Source organism: Anoplopoma fimbria, chromosome 5, assembly GCF_027596085.1.
Source record: "Anoplopoma fimbria isolate UVic2021 breed Golden Eagle Sablefish chromosome 5, Afim_UVic_2022, whole genome shotgun sequence".
Taxonomy (NCBI): domain Eukaryota; kingdom Metazoa; phylum Chordata; class Actinopteri; order Perciformes; family Anoplopomatidae; genus Anoplopoma; species Anoplopoma fimbria.
The window spans coordinates 6241187-6262899 of NC_072453.1; the positions used below are offsets into that span (position 1 = coordinate 6241187).

Consider the following 21713-nt stretch of genomic DNA (forward strand, 5'->3'; position numbering starts at 1 on the left):
TTTTTCATGATTTTTTTCAACATACTATACTATGACTTTTTTCCAGACTTTTTTCGACATGCTATACTATGACTTTTTTCATTACTTTTTGCGACATGTTATACTATGACTTTTTTCATTACTTTCTTTCTTTCTCTGACCATGTGGGATCAGATATACTTTGCCTTATTTTTCCTAACATACTATACTATGACTTTATTATGAGCTTTTTCATGATTTTTTTCAACATACTATACTATGACTTTTTTCCAGACTTTTTTCGACATGCTATACTATGACTTTTTTCATTACTTTTTGCGACATGTTATACTATGACTTTTTTATGACTTTTTTTTAATATAATAGACTATTACTTTTTTCAGCATGCTATATTATGGCTTTTTTATGAAAATGTTTTCGTCAAGCTATTCTTTTTCATGACTTTTTTTGCTATTCTATGACTTTCTTCAACATGCTATATTATGACTTTTTTCAACATGCTATATTATGACTTTTTTCAACATGCTATACTTTGACTTTTTTCATTACTTTCTTTCTTTCTCTGACCATGTGGGATCAGATATACTTTGCCTTATTTTTCCTAACATACTATACTATGACTTTATTATGAGCTTTTTCATGATTTTTTTCAACATACTATACTATGACTTTTTTCCAGACTTTTTTCGACATGCTATACTATGACTTTTTTCATTACTTTTTGCGACATGTTATACTATGACTTTTTTCATTACTTTCTTTCTTTCTCTGACCATGTGGGATCAGATATACTTTGCCTTATTTTTCCTAACATACTATACTATGACTCTATTATGACCTTTTTCAACATTCTACAATATGACTTTTTTCGACATGCTATAATATGACTTTTTTCGACAAGCTATACTCTGACTTTTTTCATGACTTTTTTCAACATTAAATACTATGACTTTTTTAAAAATACTATATAATGTCTTTTTTTTCCTTTCTCTGACCATGTGGGATCAGATATACTATGCCTTATCTTCTAACATATTATACTATGACTTTATTATAATATTTTCGACATGCTACACTATGACTTTAATGACCTTTTTCAACATTCTACACTATGAGTTTTTCATGATTTTTTTCAACATCCTATACTATGATATTTTCATGGCCTATTATGAAATACTACACCATTACTTTTTTTTTGACACACAATACTATAACTATATCAAGGCATCTTTGTGTCATACTATAGTATGACTTTTTATTACTTTTTCATGACATACTATTGTGTGACTTTAACATATGATATTTTGACATAGTAAACTATTACTTTTTTTCTTTATTTCCATGACGGAATGTACTATGACTTTTTGGTATAATCTGTGTTTATGGCGTTCAATACTATAATTGGTGACTTGTGTCATGACTTATTAGATAGATGTTACCTAGCAGAAAATGGAGCAGTTTTAGCAGTTTGCATATAAACACGACTTGCATTTATTGAAGTTGTCAGTTTTATTGTGAAAATACATTTGGTACACAAAGCAGTTTATAAGATTGCATTACGTACAAGAAGCCAGTGCATGTACAGTATATACAATTAGAAATAGAATGCAAGAGAAATATGTGGAAAATGTTAGTTATTGCTCAGTATCATCGTTAGCTGGCCGATTGGAAGTTTAACAAAAATCTTCACTGGAGTCCCTTTAAAAATGTGCTTGTCACTCGCAATTGATGCAATACAACATCACAAGATACTTAAAAATAAATAATATTAAAACAAAAAAAATTAAAGAGGAAGTGTCTGTGTTTTAAGCAATTCTCTAATTTTCCTACCAAAGGGCAAGCAGTTTACCCACAAGCAGACAGATCCAAAATATGACCTGAAACATTGTCAGACACATAGAATACATCAGTAATTGCTGATGAATATAGAAAACAACCTGAACTAAAAAAAGAAATGGAAAACAACAACCCTGGCCACCATGGTTCTCGCTGGTTTCAAAGGCCACAAAATTATAAACAGACATCTCTACATATTTTGTGAGATCTGAAACGATTCAACAGGTCAAAGTTAGTATGCATAGTGATTGTGTAGCTCCACCAAAACACTGTAGGTGTACTTTTTACTACAGTACATTCCTCGTAACATTCCCACATTTTAGCAGTTTAGGATTGTGTGTCTAGCGTTCTGTCCCGTCCTAAAACACCGGGACAGTAATGAATGCATTCTAGGGTTGTGGTAGAGATAAATCCAGCTAAAATCTCCTAAAATCTAGTAACATTACAACAGACAATAATGTAATAACCTGCAATAAAGGGTCTTTGTTTCTTTGTCATCAGTAACAGTGAATGAGTACAGTTAATCAAAAGCTCTGTCACTATACCAGGCAACTAAAAGAGCAGGTACAAGCAGGTACTGGCAGGGAAGAGGGCTAGAATACATTTCACCTACTGTAAAAGTAGCTACATTCAAATGGCCTTAATGTGCCAAACAGTACATCTTACTCACATGTGATTTATCTTTAAGAGGCTGTTGTGGTAAATGACCGGAAGACCCCTTCAAACCCAGCTGAATAGCAGGAGATCCCACTTCAGCCCAGCAAGCAGCAGTAGCTGTGTTACTTTCATTGGAGTCCTACTGAAAAATACACAGGATTTGGAAAGCATCCTTCTCTCTGAAGAAAGAACTGTAGTTTTTTTTTCTGAATCAAACATCTGTAAAGCCACAACGGCCTCCCAGACATGGATATTATTTAACTGGAATATAAAGGCACACAATATCTGAGAACGATACCACTTATATAATGTTGTTACTATTCCTACAGAGGTGTGAGAGTTGCTCCTGTGGTCACTGTTGGGTCTACACTGAGTGAGAGAACTGAGCACATCTCTTCACTCAACAGTCACAATAAATTAAAATTGTCCGATTCTGGTGAAGAGATACCCTGCAGTCAGAGAACATAGCTCTGCAAAGAGGTTGCTCCATCCAGGTCTGAACCAGTCGCTCCTCGGTTCTGTCACATCTGTTTCCAGATTAGGATGAGGCTGTGAAGGCCATGACAACAATAACAGTCACAGTCAAATTATGGGTAATTAAAGGTAGATTCACATTTACAACAAACAGCATGCTTTGATTATGATCTGACCAATATGTACTTTTCAAGGATAACATTATATCGATATTTATGGAGTGAAGCTGCAAATATCTGGTTCTGATATTTAGTGGTTTGCATTAAAATCTGGCTTCATGCAAATAAAATGTGAAGAACAAAAAAAACCAATCAAACATTGATGCAATTCTTACATACTATATGTTTGTAGGTGCCATTGCTGGATTTACAGACTACAAAGTTAACTTGTCCACTCCTCTCTTACATTAGAAATATTTGGGTCCAACCCTTGTTGTGATATAGTGACAGTTATACCTACTGAAATGTTTAAGCCTGGTATAGCGGCCCAGCCGTTTCTTCAATGGGTTCTGTAATAAATCAAGATAAAAATTAGCATTTTTTTCCCAGCACCCCAGTAAAATTATTGTATAATATGTCATGAAAAAGAAACAATATAGTATTTCATTAACAAAAAGTTATAGGATATCAGAAAAAAGTCAGAAAAAATGGCCCGAATATAAAAACATAGTATGGTATGTCATTAAAAAGTCATAGTACACCATAAAATAGTCACATACAAAATCGTTAAAATTAAATTAAAAGTAATAGTACAGTTTATAATAAGAAGTTCCGAGAAAAGTCATCGTATAGTTTATCATAAAATATCATTAAAGAGGTCATAAAATTATTAGAAGGAAAAAGTCATTGTATATAATGTCATTAAAAAAAAGTGAATGTAAAATGTCAAAACCTTTCATAGTATAGTAGGTCATAAAAAGTCACAGTAAAGTATAGCATATAAAATGAAAGTACAATTTAAAAAAAACAAAAAAAAACATAATTATATATATATTATATATAATATGGCATTCAAAAGTCATATTATAGAAGGTCGTTAAAAAGGTCATATTAAAGTATGTAGGTAAAAAGGTTATATAATAGTATGTCATAATTAGGCATTCTTCGATTCCAGGGTATGTACTGTATTAGAAACTAATATAGAAAAAATGCAATTTGGGATTACAGGTAGTGATATAGGCCAAGAAAAAATGTGAATTATTTATTTTTTATCTTGTACACTTGTATATGTCATAAAAGCTTAATCTTTGATTTGAAGTTCAAAATATCTCACCACGTAGAGGTCGTTTGTGTGACTTGCGTCGATGCACCATGACCCCGATAATCAGCGCAGCACCAACCAGCACGACAGCCAGCACGGAGAAGCTGGTGATGGCTGCCAGTTTCCACACGTCAGGTGTCTCATCCACAGATTTACCTATTGGTTGTACAGTAAGAGCTTAAACTGCAAACAGTGAAAGAAAGTACATCACTGTATGACTTCATCGTGGCAAGAATTAATTTACATAAACTGATTCAATGTCTTACATGTGTTGCATGACGGGGTCTTTGGGTACTGCTTGCATGATGCACACGGCACACAAACGTCAAAATCTGGGTTCCAAAACTCTAAACTGCCACACTGACCTGCACGCAGAAAAACGTCAGATCATTGGTTCGTTAGTTTTAAGGGAAAAACATTTTCCCTTAATTTATTAAATATAGAACACTGCTTAAACCTTTGAAACATAATAATATGAAGGTTCCAGGATCACTGGGGCACACAAACCCCTCCACCACGATAAGGTGGCGATTCATTGGAACGGCTTATTTTGCATTATGCTGATGGCAGATGCCTAATCAAACACAATGCCACACAAGATATGCACACAAAATATCTCAATATGGAATTATTCCTTTAGTTATCCACTCGTCTTTAATCATGCACTCTACAGCCACTCATGAGTTTGTTTTAATCAGTAACTGTTTATGAATTCTTTATGGACTGAAAGAGTCAAAAGCATTTCCATTCAGTGTTGTTTTTCCCATCCATCCAAAGATGCACTTTATGGTTCCCTCTATAGATAAATGTCTTGTAAACAAGCTTTGTAAAAGTGTTTCATTTCAATTCAAACCAGATTTCTTTTTAGTTTAGGTTTAGATTTAAATTTTGTTTCATATTTATTCTCATTATTATCTACCCAAGATCTTCCTTGTTGCCAGTGGTTTGGTACTTTTTGTAAAAAAACAAACTAAAAAAAAAAAACGTTTAATGAAATCTTAAGTAAAGAGGTAAAAAATGAAACACCAAAGTATGGTTTACATTTTGTACTACCTTGTCATTTGCAAGTGCCTTCATCATGTCAAGTGTTGAAAGAAATGTTAGAATTCAGCTAATACAGTAAAATGTTTGGCTTTCTTCTTCTCATAAAATGAAATTGGGAAATTCCTATGGGTCAGAGTGATGATGCAACTTAATTGAAAGTGAGTGAATTACTCAGTAACTTTGGGTGCATGTACAGACAGTGCGTAAAGAGCAGGATGTGTTTTCACAGTGCTTCCGTTGAATTGTTTTGCGTCTGTGTACGTGTGCGACTTCCAGAGAATAAGCGAACACTGTGAGAAAGAAGTTGATGGTGGTTTAGCCTTTGCTTAGCATCTACCTCTGTGGACACAATGGAAGGCTTCATCTCTTTTTGTGGCAGCCAGACAGCTGAACAATAACAACTGTGCACTTGCCAGATGATAAGGAAGGAATTAGCCTTAAGATGTGACACAGTTAACACCAATAGCCGAGTGTAGAAACTGTTAATATTTAATAATGTGTAGTCTTCCCTGCAGGTTTCTGGCTTTGGTTAAGAGGCACGTGGGAATTAACCTTTCAAAGTCATGCATTAAGTAATAAATATTGAGACATCACGCTGAAAAACCTCTAGTAAAGCAATATTACAACACAAGTCAGCCTATGGGATGAATGAAACAATACCAGACACGACAAAGTCACATATAGAGAAACAAGGAAACAGATTTTTGATGGATAAAATTATAATAATCTTTCTTCCTTGTCAGTGTCCTAAATGTATTTGCATGGACACCTTTTTTTCTGTCCACCATTAGGAGCCACCTCAAGCCTGAAATGACTCATCATTTGTGGGAACTGTCATGTTCAAACTGGCTACTTTTATCACCACTGAAAGCATAACCAAAACTAACAGAGAAACAAGTCTGACGCAAACCAAAAGTAGTTCAATTAATGTGTGGGAAACTGTGGCAGCTTCAATGACAACATCACCGCGGTTTTAGCGTAGTGTTGCACATCATATAACAAAAAAGCAACAAGTTTCACTGTTTTCGTAAGTGTAATAACAAAAATATAGTAACAGTCTGACCACTAACATTCAAATGAATTGTAAAATATATTTTCTACTGTTATCTACTGTTAATGGAGCCTGATATTAGCCTGATATTACCTGATATTTAAAAGTGACCCCCAGAAAAAAGCCAAGGAGCCAAGGAGTAAATTTGTAGAGACCTGGTCTGGGGCAAAAACCAGTGTTTCATTTTTACTGTGATTTAATTGATGAATATTATACATCAAATTACTAATTTCGGCAAGATACTTGAACTGAAATGAGAGGTCACCGGGCCTAATGGATAAGTAGAGTTGAGTATCATCAGCTTAGCAATAATAAGCACACAACCAAATTGCTGGACCGAGTGCCCTATAGGGAGCATATACGTACAGAGAAAATAAAATGGGTCCAAGAATTGACCCATGAGACACCCCACAAGTTAAAGGAGCACAGTTGGAAACCTTGTCATCAACGGATACAAAAAAATTCCAGTTGGATGAGAAGAAAAACAGTTTACAAATATCCCAACCTATTTTTCCAGCCGATTGATTCATTTAGGGTGACTGACTGTGTCAAATGCAGCAGACATGTCTATAAGAACTAAAATGGCAATGTCACCCTGGTCACATAACACAAAATACCTGTCAACCAGACAGTAAAGGTCATTATTAAACCAGCTGCAGCCAAAAGGCTCTCGCTGAAAAAAATCATGTTTGAGGCACTTTGACCTCTAACTCTCTGGTTATGTTACAGCCACATGCTCAGACCCCAAGAGACTCTACATCCTCCACAGCCTGCAGAGCTGGGCTGACTCATTTTATGGCTGTGGTCACAGCAAAAATGTGTCACAGTTCTTGTAAGCATTTATCCAGATGACTACAGCTCTACATCATCGAGCAGGTCCAGCTGGTCTCCCGCACAAGGGTTCAAAAGGTCACAGAGAGGAACTGAGCCTTGACTGTTGGTTGACCTCCATCCAAACCACACCTGAGAGTGGAGCTTTTGACGCTCAAGGCAGACAATAACTTGAAACTGCTGACAAAATTTCTACCATGTTTCTGATATTGATCTTAACCTTGAGGTAGGGGGTGGGGTTCAGTAAGACTCCTCCTGATTCATTTTCACACATTCCTGAATGGCAATGCCTCCATCACACAGCATTTAGCAGCAGGGATTATTTAAGTTTCAATGATTTTTCACTTAAAATCCAGCAAAAAAAAACAAGTTTGGTGTCATTTTTTGTGTTCCCCAGCAGAAGACATTGGCATATCTCAGTATGTAGCTGCCTGACAAAGGCTGTTTTTGGGTGTGGGGGTGCTGTGTTTTGTCATGAACTAGAAGGGTGTGGGTGGACCAACAGCTGATGTCCAGATGTAGAGATGATTTCACATAGATAGAATCTAAAACACGCAAGCATGTTTTGATTAAGTGAATTTAAAATGCATTTGATGACTTCAGTGTCAGAGGAAATGGTCCTAACCAAGTGTAATCATTCAATAGTTTAGGCTCTCAGTGTAATCTCGGATAAATCCAAACTGTTGTGGACAAAGAGTCAAAAGCTTTTTAGTTTCTGTAAGACAATACAAATATATCTTTGAGGACACTGGCAGTGCAGCCTATCCATGCGTCCTGTCCGTCTTACAAGGGACACGGATGGATGGGGTGAAATAAGGCGATCGGAATGCGGAACCGGTGAGAAATGCTGCTGGTAAAGGAAGCGGCTTTGTGAGCAGACCCACTATCTGACTCCATTATAGGGAGACCAGACCAGCAGACTCTAGACCATGTTAACAGGAACAACAAACACCCAACAATTCCTCGAGTCAAATGTAAAAAAAACGAAGAGAAAAAAAACCGTGATGTCATTTTAGTTAAAAAAAACTAAACAAAAAAATGTTAGAATTGTTCTTAGAATAAAAAAGTTTATTTTACTTACTTTTCTGTGCGCTAACAGCATAGAAATTGGTCACAGCCGCTATAATAAGTCCGCACAGCGCACAGAGAGCGTTCGAAGCCATGATGTCTGCGGGTAGAAAGCTGCTCGCTGTCGGCTACACAATTCCCGAAAGTTCATCTGATTAACAATCCGTGCTGGTTTTCAGCATGGAAAAGCGAGCATCAGAGTGAGTCACCCGGAGGAGTCTGAGCCTTGTTTTAATAGTGCACACACCCACGCTAACAGTTCAACTCCTATGAGTCATTTCCTATGTACTGTACTGCTCGGATTCTCTGTGCGCACTCCCCGACTCACAGGAAACTCCTCTGCCATAGTATGTGGTCTTGTTTGCTACGTTTCAAGTGAAAGTTTCAAAGAAACCACCTCAGGTATGAAAGTTTAAATACATACATTTCATATTTTATGGCCACACCCTACAGGGTCTTCTCCACATTTTTTCTTTTTCTTTTTTACCAGTCTGTGTAGTCTGGACTTAATAGTGTTCTCATTGTTATTACCACGCCTGTCGACGTCATTCCCTCCTCTGTGCCAAAAAACACAACTCTCTGGCACGAGCCTTGGTCCCATGCACAGAAAAAGAGGAACAGCAACTGAGTCAAAAACAGATGACATTCAGTAGAAAAACTATCAGCTTTTAAAGCTTTTGGGAAAATCTGCTCAAAGTGAACACCAGATAATCTTTATCTTGGTCCACTTGAATGCTCTGTACTGTACAACTGCACTGTTGTTTTTGATTGGAAAACTGACATTTGAATAGTGTGTGTGTCCCTGACGCAGGGTGGTGTTATTAATGTCTGGGGCTGGGTGTTGCCTGATGCTGCAGCACAAATATGCAATAACAAAGCCAGTGAACTTACGCCTGGAGTGCTATCACGTTGGCCTCTGTCACAGTATCGTCTCATATATTAATGAAGACCATCAGTTACTACATCTGTGCTGTGTGGCATACAAATGATCACTTAGCACAAAGTCAAAACTACTTATTTATTTATGACAGGTTATGCATATTCATAAGTTAACAACCACTGCTAATGTATAACTACCTATCAATTATTATTTTTGCCAACATTCTAGCCAAATATTTAAGGAGTCTTACTCAACTGTTCCCAACTGCCTGATAAACTTTTCTCACATATTCACTCTTTTTCTCTGCAGCCTGGAACTTTTTTATGTGCGTTACATGGCGCGATCTGCCTTTCCCACAAGCGCTAACGTCAAACAGACGTGAACCAACCTCCCAGTAAATAGTTCACATCATGCGAACAGAGGAAAAGGGGTTTCATTGGATCAATTAGGTAAGAAGCATGTTGTTAAACAGATGTTTTTGTACTCAACTGTCACGGCTAACCTTTAGGAAAGCGGTCTGAGAGGACCTGGAGCAGCACAGCCCACTAAGGACACCCATATGAGCTGACTTTCCACTGCAGTGATTTCATCTGTAATGAGGCACTATAAGCTGCAGATGTTGTGTCAAACTCTCCAATAGGAACCATGGCAACAGGATGAACACACACAGAGGACCTTGCCCAAGGTGATCCAAACACTGCTGTATGCGCTGACTGAGTGCCAAACTAGCTGACGTCTCTCAGGCATTGTTATTACTATAGCTTAAACAACGAAGTTACACAACTCTGCCTGTTGTACTTTATATATTAGAAGCATATTTAGTTTTACACATGCAATCTATAAAGCATGGCTTCTTCTAATTTTGAAATTTTGCTATTACGGGTTTTCCAAAAAAACAGCATGACAAAAAAAATTCAAAGAAACGCTTCATTAAGATCAACCATGTACCACTGCAGTTCCAAGTTTTTCAATACATTAAAAAAAAAAAAAAAAAAAAAAAAAAGACATATTTAAAAGTGGGCCCAGCTTGTTTAAAGAGAATATGTGTCAAATGGCCTGAATGGCAAGGACAGAAAAACAGTGCAGAGCAGCTCAACATGTAAGACTATCACTGTGTGCACAAACAACTGTGTTTATTAACTACAGCACAACACTCAGTCAGATGTTTCAATATCTGTTTGGTCACCAAAATGGCAATGATGCGGTAAAACAAGTCTTTCCAAAGAGAGATTAAAACGGGGAACCACATATCTTCTGCTATCCCCAAACTGTCTGCCTCTTTGAATACATCTTCAGTTCCTTTGTCTTTTCTCTATCAGTGTCTCTCCTTTGGTTCTGTCTACTGTTTTCTTCTTTGTGAATTAGGTGATGTAGATGCGATGAAAGTCGTTGGCTCCGAAGGCACAATTGCACTTGGGGCACTTCCTCTGTCTGGTGTCGTAACGCATCTTCAGACATTCGTAGCAGAATACGTGGAAACACTTGGTGAGCACCGTCTCCTTGTCTCGTGTGTTGCAGCAGGGGCAGCGCAGCTTGGCCTGGAGAAAGATAAATACGTTGTTTATGGGCCAAATTGTTACTTGGCAACACTTTTATGACATGTATCTATTTATTGTGTGGTAACACAGTTAACAATTGAGGGTGTAACAAGTTAGCCTCTTGATATCCCCGGACTGTTATATTTCTGTGGAGGTTTAAGCTCACTTTCTGGTCCATACCCACAAATGAAAAACAAAAAAAAGGTGTAGTAATTTGTATTACAGCACATTACTTTCACTAGACTGTTTTAGTTCTGTGAACAACAGTCTATGGCAGTTTGTGCCAGTTGTTGGTGTTTTTATAACTCACTCGCCACTAACGGAGTGATTTAAGCCAAATGTTTCTCTGCATTAAAACAAAACACTTTCTTTTCCTAACCTTGTACTGGTTGATCTCCTCCTGCAGGATCTCATCAGCATCAGAGTACACCTCCACCTTCTTCTGTTTCTCCAGCTTCCGTCTCAGCCTCGATAGATCCTCCTAGAAGTCATCAGGAGAAGGGTTGTTTAAAACAGACTCCTGATGCAATCTCCCAATCAGAACATCAGGAGTAATTTTTGAGAGCTCAGAAGAGTTAATAGCGATATCCCCAGTGCTGAGAATACAACATACCTGTGCTCGTTTCAGGTTGCTGCTCTCCCTCTCCCGGGCGTTGCGGTTTTCAGCCACAGAGACCTGGATCTCCTTAAGCTTGGCCTGTGTGTGCTCCAGCTGCACCTTCAGGTCCTCTGCCAGCTGGGCAGCCTCCACCGCCTGCAGGAGGAAAAGAACCGGACACACTTAATAAAAAATAAAGTAACCTAATGAAATTCCTGAGCTGTAATGGCAGTACAACAAGCTTGAATAAAACCTGACATTCTGAGTCTATAATTTGTTCTAACTTTAAATATTCAGTCATGTACCAACTTGAACAACAGCACCATTGGTTTTGCATATTTATCTATTTACTGACTATTTACTGCAGATTGTGTATATTTTCCAGCTCTGACGACCATTTTCCACAATTCACGCACACAAGATGACCTCATTAACAGTGCCCCAGTGCACAGTTGCTGTCTTGACAGGTACTTGGGCAATGTTAGCAATTACTAAACAGGTGGGTTTAATTGTCTAAAAATGTAGCTCATTAATACAATGTGCTGTGGAAGGAACCCAACAAATCTTGGACGTCATTACTTTTCACGAAAATCTGAACACATCGGATAGATGATGTATACAATTTGATCCTCCAGATCCTCTAAATGTAGTGTTTATATTTAGGAACATAGACATCTGGCAGCAATTGAATCATTCATTGATTAGCAATCCTTAAAAGCAAGAGCTGACAAAATGATTGATGGCATTTTTCTTCACACCTTCCTCTTGTTGAGTTCTAGTGCTTGTGTCCGAACGGTGAGCTCTTTTTCCAGAGCAGCAAGTGTGCTCTGGAGGATGCCCTCTTTTTCCTCTAGCTTCTGCACAACCAACAGCTGGGCATCCACCTGCAGAGTGACGGCAACAGAAACAGTTAATACTTAAGTGCACTGACACAATGAACACCATAAATGCTGCACTTCCAGGTTAAGAAGTTGCATGTCACCTGGGTTTTGAATGAGAGAACTTGGTCAGCCAACTCCTCTTTCTCCTCTTTCAGCAGCTTGTAGATCTGGTTGGATTTGATTCGCTCACTCATCAGCTTGAAGTTGGCGTCATCCTTTTCACGTAGCTGCTGCAACAAGCGGCTGTTCTGCTCTTGCATGTCCTCGAAGGCTTGGCCTGTAACATCCATCTCACTGAGCAGGGCTTCCTCCTCCTCAAAAGACAGAGGAGTCGGGGATCAAAAACAATGACAAGACAACGACAGAAATGGATATTGCCTCTGGACTCCAGTATAAAAAACAGTGGGGCCTTAAAAATATAAAAATAAAAAGATTGAAAAATGAATCCACAGCATCTGCTCTTACCAACTTCTTAGTGGCTTCTAGATAAAAATTAAAATAAATCACGACACACAACTAAAATCAGATTTTTTGGCTAACCAATTTATTATTGTACTATTGTATTGTTATTTTCCTATGTACCAGTTTGTTGAGATAAGCACACAAGTGTCTGATCAGCATAATCCAATTCACAGTTGTTCATTTGTGAAATCATACTATTCAATTTTTACATTACTTTTATTTTGACTTTCCTAAGACATATAATACTATGACATTTTTATGACATACAATATTATGACTTTTTAAAACATTTGGCATGATACCGTACTATGACTTTAGCATTTTTTTCATAGCATACTATACTATTTCCTTTTTATGACATACTGTACTATGTCTTTTATGAGATTTTTTGTGGCATATAGTGCAATGACTCCTTTAACGATATACTACACAATGAATTTCTATGACATACTACTCTATAATTTATTTCATGACATACTCTACTATCACCGTTTGAATTTATATTATGACTTTATGTACTATGACATACTATGCGTTTTCATCATAAAACTGATATTTTTTATGGCATACTATACTATAACATTTTAAAGACATTTTTTACAACATGCTATACAGTGACTTTTTTAAGGCACTTTTTATAACATATTATGGACTTCATGAGATTTTCATTGGCATATTTTGACTTTGCATCTCGAGGTGCAATCCCACCTGTTTTTTTTCTTTGCAGCAAAATGTTACTTTTCTGCATTTGCTTTATTTTGGTTCACGTTGACCACTTACAAACTAACTGGGGCCCATAAATAAAAGTCATGATCTCACAAGTTGCTTGTTTATTGGATAGTTTTGCCAATCTGTCACCCAGCAAAGTTAAATGTTGGCAGCAAAATAGTTTAGTTACTGTACATTATACCAGATAAGGCAAAAGTGAAAAGCCGAGTTTATCAGGATTAGTCCAGATTGTTCAGATCTCAACATCTTTCCCCTTTTTGCTAATTAAATGTGATGGAAGAACAGTTAAAATAGCTTAATACACAGTCATAACTCTTTTTACACATTTCCTGTATTTGATTTAATAACAGTCTCAGTGCTAACTTAATTTTTTTTAGATGGTCTTAGTGCAGTTGTTTGCTTTGTACCAAAGTTCACTGGCATAATGGAGCTGGAATTGAAAAGAATCTCCTCAGGGCTCCTTGGGTGACAATAATAAGAATCATATTATGTGATAAGCATCTAAGACGTCAAGATCCTATTCAATGTAACACTAAGGTCAACAGTCGAATTAATATTATTGTGACAGTATAACATTATCTAATGTGGGTGTATCCTCTATCTACTCAACTAAGGTTTTAGAATTATTTCTGACTCACTAATGAAATTCCATGAGAGCTTCTCAGACAGATGAGTCAAGTAAATGAGTCTATATCTGACAGTGTTTAACATACTTTGAATTCATCAGGGTGCCTCATCGAAAAAGATTTGCCTCTCCCAAAATAATTGCATTTATATATTTTTTATCTTTAAAATGTAAACATGACCATTTCCGAGTATCCTCTCCTGTCTTGTTTACAAGTAAATCAATTCTTAGGTGCGTTGTGAATTATATTAAATAATAACATAATAATAAAATAAAATAAAGTTGTTGAACAGAAAAGAAAAATATGCAACCTGCTTATCAGCAGATTTAAATTCAAGGCCAAAGCATCAGCTTTCAATTCCTCTTTTGCCGTCTCAGATTAGTTGAACTTCTGTTTTAGGCAAATGTGATACTCATTGCACTACTTTTATTCTTAACACAGCTGGCTGGTTTATATTCTTATCTGGTGCTGCCCGAAGGTTTAAATCAATGTTCCATACAGGGCTGATGGTTAATGTCGCATGTCATGCTGGTCTGCAATTCCTCATGCGTTTAAAAGGTGGAAGAGGTTTTAATTTTATCAAGCTTTTGAACATGTCAATTTTCTGCTATGAACAAATGTTAAAAGTGCTGCATATGTTTATAGACTTCATTTCAAACTTTGGGTAAAAAGCGGTTTGATGTTTGCAATACTGGAAAATAAAAATAAATCTAGAGAGTCCTTTCCCATTTTACAGCATACATTTACTATGGTAAACAAAAAACATGTGGTAAACATGCTTAGCCTCCAGCCTCTGTTGCCACTCCACTTACATGCTCTGATATGTTTAAGAGAAAAAAATCCTACACACCTGCTTTGTGGCAGCGAGTTTCTTTTGTAGATGCTCAATGGTCTCTTCTGCCACTCGAATCTTCCTGAGGGCATCTTCATCAGCCAGCTTCTTGCTTTCTTTCCTCTCCCTCTCCTCCAGCTCGCGCACTCGCATCCTCAACTCATCCACCTGAGCAGTTCGAGATAAGGGTTATAAGGTGCAAAAAAATGTGCAACGGTATGATGCAGAGACTAAGACACCAAAGAACAAACCTCCGCTTTAGATTTGCGTTCAGCTGCCATGAGCTGCACTTTGTCCCTCTGCTCCTTTGGAGCTGACTTATACATGTCTAACAAGAGCTTCATCTCTTTCTGGGACTCCTGGGCTTTCCTGATGGGTTAAAGGAGACAAAGATATCACATTGAAAAATTGCAATCCCAGTAGTGCAGCTCATTTAGAACTTCTAAGTGTACATACATTAATTTGCTTAAATTCTTGCTGGTAAAAAGGAGCAAACTATAAAAATATAGATATGTAATTTAGATATAAGTGGATTAGAGTAGAAAAGGGATGTACTTGAGTTCTACTCTGAGCATCTTCAGCGTGTCCGAGTCCTTCCTCTTCAGCTCGTCACTGCGCTGCCTCTCTCTCTCGCGTTCCCTTTCTCGTTCTCGCTCAGTCTCCCTCTCTCTTTCCCTCTCCCGAGCCCGTTGTCTCTCCAGTTCCTTCCTCCTCTCCTCCTCCTCCTCCTGGTCCTCATCCTCATCTTTCTTCACGTCGATGCTGTCACTTGTTGTCTCCTCTATAATCAGAACCCCCGTGTCGCCACTTTGACAACGTAACTGTCAAACAAAGCAAAAACAATTTTAAGAATTCCTATATTTTACTGATTAATACAGTGACATTGGTTAGATGAAAAGTATCACTACTAATATATCAGTTTCTGTTAGGAAACCCCTCTGGATTTCAATGAATGAACACAGCAAACATTAGTCTGTGAATAACATAATTTACCTTATTGATCTCCATCTGTGTTTCCCGCAACTTCCTTTTATAGCGCTGCACGTCACCTTTCAACTGCAAGTTGTGGTTCTGAAGGCTGCTGATTAAGTGTCGCATCTCTCTGTTGATTGGTCCTGAGAGAGCAGAGACAAAGAATGAGCACAGTCAACGTGTGCTTTTTGATACAAATACATTGCTTTAAGTATATTCCTCACACTGTCGTAAACTCTGGCGTGAAGTGCATAAAACATAATCCATCTCTTAATACAGGAATAGATTTACAATACAGTATATGCTAATGCACCATACTATGGCATGACTTCCCATTCCTCTGCAAAGACTTGTTAATAGATGTGAGGGTGCGTTTCAAAAGGTACCTGCTTGCTCGTTGGCTGCCAGGTTCTGCTCAAACTCGATGCGCAGCATCTCATACTCTTTGCGCACCTGGGCCAGGGTATCCTCCAGCTGGATTACCTCAGTCCGCAGCTTCTTCTGAAGGGACAGCTCATCACTCTGAACAGTTGAAAACAGTAAGACATGTTGACATTGCTGCAGAGTTGTGGTAATAATACACAAATCCAGGTTTAAGTTGCTAGGACAAAGGCATTAAGACATACGGTTTGAATGACTGAGTTACAAAAAAAGTGCAGGGAGGAAAAATATTTTACATTTTCTCTGATGAACACCATTTTTCTTTTCTTAAGAGATCAACTTTGACCACTGAAATTTACCTCCATGTGCTCAATCTGTCGGAGGTGGGCATTCTTGGCAGTGAGCAGGAGGGCCCGAGCCTCATCCAGCTGGGTTTTCACCCCAAGGGACTCATTGTACAGCAGCGAGAATTGGGACTGTAGACATTTGTACTCTAGAGTCTCCTTCACAACCTCTTCTGGAAGATTCCGCAAGTCCATCTGAAAAACCAGGAGATGGCAGTGAAAGGTGAGCATTTGAAATCTGTAACCAAAATACACTGGCCCAAAACTATAATTTCATCAACAATGTTACAAGATGAATATAAAATAGGTTCTTGACAAACAGGTGAGGTGTTATCAATGTTTCTAATCAAACAACCAGAGATTGCATCTTTACCTTGAGCTTCTCACTCTCCCTCACAGCTTCCTGGAGCTCCACCTGCAGTTTCTCCAGTTCTGCCATGCGGCTATTAGCCAACTCCGCGTTGTGCTCCAGCTCTGCATTGAGACTCTCAAACTAGAAAAAAACAAAGACAACATGTCAAAGATAGGAGAAATGCACATGGAATAAAAACAAAGTTTTGCCAGCACAAAATGGCATCTGAGATATCAGGTAAGTTATGTGCCAAGATATTGTGATATTGCACACAAACATTACTGCAAAAGGGCTTCTGAATGCTCACCTTCTGAATGTTCAGTGTAATCTGGCCTCCAGGAAGTCCACCTGAGCTGCCGCCGCTGCTGTATCCAGACTTGAGCTGCAGACAGCAAACATAGAACATATGTAAAAAAATAAAACAACAAACAAGACAGAAAAACAACATGAAAGAACACAACACACCTACACAGTTTCTATGACACGACTCAGGTCATGCTGATCTTTTAACTTAAACCACTTTTTTCTTGTTTTTTGGGGGTTTTAGTAGTTTTGTTGGCAGATTTGGGTCCTAATATTAAAATTCTAATGCAAAGTTTTTGAATTCTAGAAATTGTTATAAATATGCATAGCTACTGCCCTCTAATGGTTGAAACCCTGCTTTTGTAATAGAATTTTGCTATTGGTTGATCTGGAGGCCGATGACGACTATAGTGGCAACTTTAAGCACAAACCAAACACGCAACGAGTATCAGGTACACATGACCCAGGCACAACGTTTAACCAGGCTGAATATGAAGAAAAGCTGAAACGATTGCATAAGAGTCTATGGAGCACAGCCGTGTAGTTGTGAGGCCCTGGTCGGAGCTGGCCAATCTGTCAAAGTACGTCACAACATTCGGTTGAAAAGTCAGCCAAACTGACAGACAAATTACGCAGTAAAGCTACCATGAGTGATTTAGGTTGCTAAAAAACCCACTGATCTTTGTTTTGATTTTGTTTAGTTTAGTCAGTGAGGCTTAATGCCCAACCAACGCAAATTTATTATCATTGTCATCGCAGCGTGCAGGTTTTCTTTGCATAGTAATAGCAGACACAACAGGAGTGCAACACTGGAGTTTATTTACTCTTAACAGTTAAAACGGCTTATGATAGCATCGACAGCGGGATGTGCATGAATAAGAACAGCTGGCTTTACACGCATTAATGCTCAGAGAATGAAACGCCCAGTGGACAGATTAAAAAGCACCAACACGCACTTAAGAAAGATGCAAGATGCACACAGACATTTTCATACAAACGCACCTGCTCCATTGCTTCTGCCAGATGTTTGTTGAGCTTTTGTTCTCTGTTGCGGAGTTTCTCAATGTCCCACTGCAAGTCCTCCACCGTTGTTTCCATCTCTGACACTTTGGTCTCGGAGCTGGTTACCTTGTCCACTAACTCATTGTACTGCAAAAGTGGCAAACACGCGACAACAGGCAATGGTTACATACAAACAAGTTTTTACAATATTCTCAATAATATACTCCAACTATTTCAGACACACACACACACACACCTCTAATGAACACACACAAGCACCATAATTCACTACACATGCTGAAACCCACTAAGAGAGCTTAGGAAATCGTACCTCCATGGACATCTTGTGGTGTCGGCCCTGCAGAAGAGTGGCCAGATCTCGCAGTCGAGTGTTCTCCTCCAGCAGAGTGTTATTCACACTGATGATGTCAGACTGGCTATCGTCCTCACATGCTGCCAATGGGGATCAAGATTGTTTGCCAAATTAGAGTGGAGCGAACAAGTGGCAAAAAACTCACATTTATCTACACCAACAACTTGATAATGACATATGAACCAAAAGTAGCAGTCAATAAGTTTTAACATAGGATAAAAAAGGTACTGCAGATGATCCTTATTTGTACGTTTGTATCACTGGCTTATCATATATGATTGTGTCAGTAACAAGCTTATTTCCAGTTACCTGCAGCTTGGACTTGCTTGCACATGTTGTCAATGTGGCTGTGCAGCCTGTCAAAGACACAGACCAAGCAGGCAATGGCTTCCTTGCTGAATTGCATGCGGTCTTGTAAGTGCAGGGTGAGCTCCTCCTCGCTGCTGTGCTCCAATATAGCCAGGAAGCCCTTGGCATTGTCACTCAGGGGAGCAGGGGGGAGTGATGCATCTGAACAAAGTAAGATGTGGTTATGTACGAGGTTGGTTAAAATCAGCAGATGATAAAATGATTTAAGTATTAAACTTCAACCTGCAGACAGAAAATTGGAAACTGTGCGTTAAGATGCGTTTGAGGTGGTTTCGCTTGACTTGAAAGTTGAGAAAGAGCATTTAGCTAATTATCAAATAATCTAAAGCATGCTTCTACTGACAAGTTTAATACAGACAGAGAGGTTAGAATTGCTTCATAATAGCCTGAAATTCTACAAGCTCTTTGCTAGAAGAGTCTCCCAAAAAGAAAAGGGAAGCTAACAGTTGCTCCCTTCACATCTCCAATGATTTTCTCTTGCCTTTAAAGATACTTTCATGAGATATTGTTATTGCCCTCTGCCATTTCCTTAATTTTCACAACAGGTGTAATCACTTTCATGAAATACACATTTAATCATCTTAAAAAATCTATGACTATCAGACATGGTATTGATATTTTGTGGCACATACAAGCTCTTTCATTTATATCTACTTGTGCACTCCACCTGTGTGATAAAGGACGGATTTAAGCGTTTTTGCAAAAGCTGCACAAAGTTGCCTACAAGTGTCAACAGCAGTAGCAACATAACAGAAAGATGGGTTAAGTTCAATACCGGATGGTAACTGATATAAAAATCTGAATGTGAAGTCATACCCATGTAAAAACTTTCATCTATCTATAAATATAAAAAATTGTCAGATAACACATTATATGGTCAGATTACAGCAGTACATTACATTACATAAATGCATACATAAATGCATGTCAGTGATGGAGACTTTACAGAGATAACTATGGTCTGGGAAAAACCCTGCTTACCTGTTGTTGAGTCCTGTAGCGGCTCTGTGGGTGTCAACAACTCTTCTGACCCAGTAGGAGGAGGGGGCTGCTTCTGCTCTTCCTGACGCTCTACCTGATGCTCCTCTCGCTGCTCTGCCTGCTCCCCCTCATTCTGGCCCTCTGGGAGTGGAGGTGGAGGCACAGCAGAAGCTGGAGAGGCAAGAATGACACCATCTTCTTCCATTTGTATGGGTTCAGGGAGAGGGGGCGCCGGTGGCGCAGGGGTAGATGTCACAGGAGTGTCTGGCTCAATACGTTTGCGTAGAACGTGCACATTCTCGTCCAACTGCAAATCAGAAGCACACGGATTGGAAAAGCATTACTTTGAGTATACTTTCAGTACCACAGAACTTGGAGAGTGCTATTACAAAAGCTGAGTCCTGCTATATGTAAGATATTTTGATTACTATTATGGTGGTGCTTCAACAGACTGAGCACAGTGAAAAATCCTCTAATTTGCATACACACAAACAAAATATTTTTCTTTTATAGAAGTTCAGGTTAATTCAAATCATTGGATAACATTCACATTTGCATTTGTTGTTGTTGAATACCTGGTGGCTTTGACAGAATCATTCTGAAATCAAGTTTCAGCTAAAAAAAAAATTAGTATAGTTAGATTAAAACAATGTATTCATGTGAAGAGGTACCTGCGACCAGTAGCGGTTGACAATCAGCAGGGTGGTGTCATCAGTGGCTTGTCTTTTCTCCAGCTTCTCAATTTTCTCTCGTAACTCATCCTCCATCGTCTGCCTCTGCTCCAAGCGCTCACACAGCTTCTTATTCTTGAACTGGAGGACCTTCATGTCCATTTCCTCCTGCACGGAACAAATACAAACACCAAAGTGAGGAGTTTTAGTGGTCCTGATTGTTGTTTGGCAAAAAATACTTAAGATTAGCTACAATGTGTAAGTCATCCTGGTGGAAGTAGTGGGATATGGACTACAAAAAGTGACCTGTGAGTAAACACCAATAACTTACCGTAGAGGAGACTCCAGCTATGCGTATGGGCTCAATCAGAGTGGTTGTGGTTTTCTCCTCTTTTTTGCTTTTCTTCTCAGGTGGGCCAGGGGGGCTGTCCCCCCCCGGGGGACGTTTTCCTCCCCCAGCACCTGACATCTTTCCTTCCCCTGTAAGAAACCAAACAACCAAACATGACATGAAATATTTGCGTCGGTACAGCTGTGAGAAAGTTTCTAAACTAATTATTTTAATTAGATTAGTCTGAAAATGGTAAACTCATTCATTTGATGACAGTTAGCAACAGCATTAGCCTTGCACTACAATCACAGGGCCAGTGATTTTAAGATCGTCCGAATGATGATCTTCCAGTGTTCATATGCGTTCCTGTACGCTTATGTTGACTGTCAGTGTATAAGCTGCTCCATGAAAAGCTACCGACTCATTTTCATTTGGCATTTCTGCTAAGATCAACGAACATTAGCAAGCTGCAAAAGCTAGCTATGCTAATGCTAACGTTCACTATTCGAGAACTAGCGTTAGTTGGCTAAACGGCGCTCTTTGTCCAGCGTATTTAATGACTGGTGGTCGCCATTTTTTATTAACGGACAGCCACTACACGCATTATGTATTCTGTATAAAAAAAATACATGCAAAGAAATGTTTGGATCGTTTTCCGACATACATGAACAGTACAAACCTTCACACGGAGCGGTTGAAATATAACTCAGTGCATCCAGAGGAGCTACAGGAAGTGACGTCACTTTACTTCCGCAGTCATTTTTTTTTTTTTTTTTAGTTAATCAAGAAAATAAAAACTAATTTACTGCATTAGTGGGACACATGTAGCCACTTGAACTCATGTGTAATGCATCTAAAAAATAACTCAGCATTATTACATATTTTAAA

At 38.4% G+C, this 21713-nt stretch overlaps 2 protein-coding genes across 5 annotated transcripts; both read right to left on the reverse strand.

The window, feature by feature from the left end:
* Positions 1 to 1466: 1466 nt before the first annotated feature.
* Positions 1467 to 8512, reverse strand: LOC129091511 (tumor necrosis factor receptor superfamily member 12A). Of its 2 annotated transcripts, none has more exons than XM_054599169.1 (5): positions 8214 to 8512; positions 4473 to 4571; positions 4219 to 4362; positions 3402 to 3454; positions 1467 to 3021 (listed from the first exon to the last, which is right to left on the reverse strand). In XM_054599169.1, exons 1-4 carry the CDS (start codon positions 8293 to 8295, stop codon positions 3414 to 3416), a joined length of 366 nt encoding a protein of 121 aa, XP_054455144.1. In that variant the 5' UTR covers positions 8296 to 8512; the 3' UTR covers positions 1467 to 3021; positions 3402 to 3413. The 2 variants fall into 2 exon arrangements, with proteins under 2 accessions (XP_054455144.1, XP_054455143.1); XM_054599168.1 differs by having other exon boundaries at positions 3406 to 3454; positions 8214 to 8511.
* A 1545-nt stretch (positions 8513 to 10057) lies between these two features.
* Positions 10058 to 21586, reverse strand: rnf40 (ring finger protein 40). Of its 3 annotated transcripts, none has more exons than XM_054599189.1 (20): positions 21505 to 21586; positions 20826 to 20974; positions 20495 to 20662; positions 19824 to 20130; positions 18783 to 18983; positions 18432 to 18553; positions 18101 to 18247; positions 17103 to 17177; positions 16817 to 16936; positions 16459 to 16638; positions 16105 to 16240; positions 15740 to 15861; positions 15302 to 15567; positions 14998 to 15115; positions 14765 to 14914; positions 12199 to 12405; positions 11975 to 12100; positions 11232 to 11372; positions 10998 to 11099; positions 10058 to 10618 (listed from the first exon to the last, which is right to left on the reverse strand). In XM_054599189.1, exons 2-20 carry the CDS (start codon positions 20961 to 20963, stop codon positions 10442 to 10444), a joined length of 3003 nt encoding a protein of 1000 aa, XP_054455164.1. In that variant the 5' UTR covers positions 20964 to 20974; positions 21505 to 21586; the 3' UTR covers positions 10058 to 10441. The 3 variants fall into 3 exon arrangements, with proteins under 3 accessions (XP_054455164.1, XP_054455163.1, XP_054455162.1); XM_054599188.1 differs by having other exon boundaries at positions 12199 to 12408; XM_054599187.1 differs by having other exon boundaries at positions 12199 to 12411.
* Between the last annotated feature and the right edge of the window lie 127 nt (positions 21587 to 21713).

Excerpts from the sequence above, each read along its gene's own strand:
- LOC129091511 (XM_054599169.1), bottom strand. The coding sequence starts at position 8,295 with ATGGCTTCGAACGCTCTCTGTGCGCTGTGCGGACTTATTATAGCGGCT. Across the intron at positions 4,572-8,213 it reads TGCTGTTAGCGCACAGAAAA|GTCAGTGTGGCAGTTTAGAG; the intron begins GTAAGTAAAATA and ends TTCTGCGTGCAG. Across the intron at positions 4,363-4,472 it reads GACCCCGTCATGCAACACAT|GTAAATCTGTGGATGAGACA; the intron begins GTAAGACATTGA and ends TACAACCAATAG.
- rnf40 (XM_054599187.1), bottom strand. The coding sequence starts at position 20,963 with ATGTCAGGTGCTGGGGGAGGAAAACGTCCCCCGGGGGGGGACAGCCCC. Across the intron at positions 11,373-11,974 it reads TAGAACTCAACAAGAGGAAG|GCGGTGGAGGCTGCCCAGCT; the intron begins GTGTGAAGAAAA and ends TTCCTCCTGCAG. Across the intron at positions 11,100-11,231 it reads GCAACCTGAAACGAGCACAG|GAGGATCTATCGAGGCTGAG; the intron begins GTATGTTGTATT and ends GATGACTTCTAG.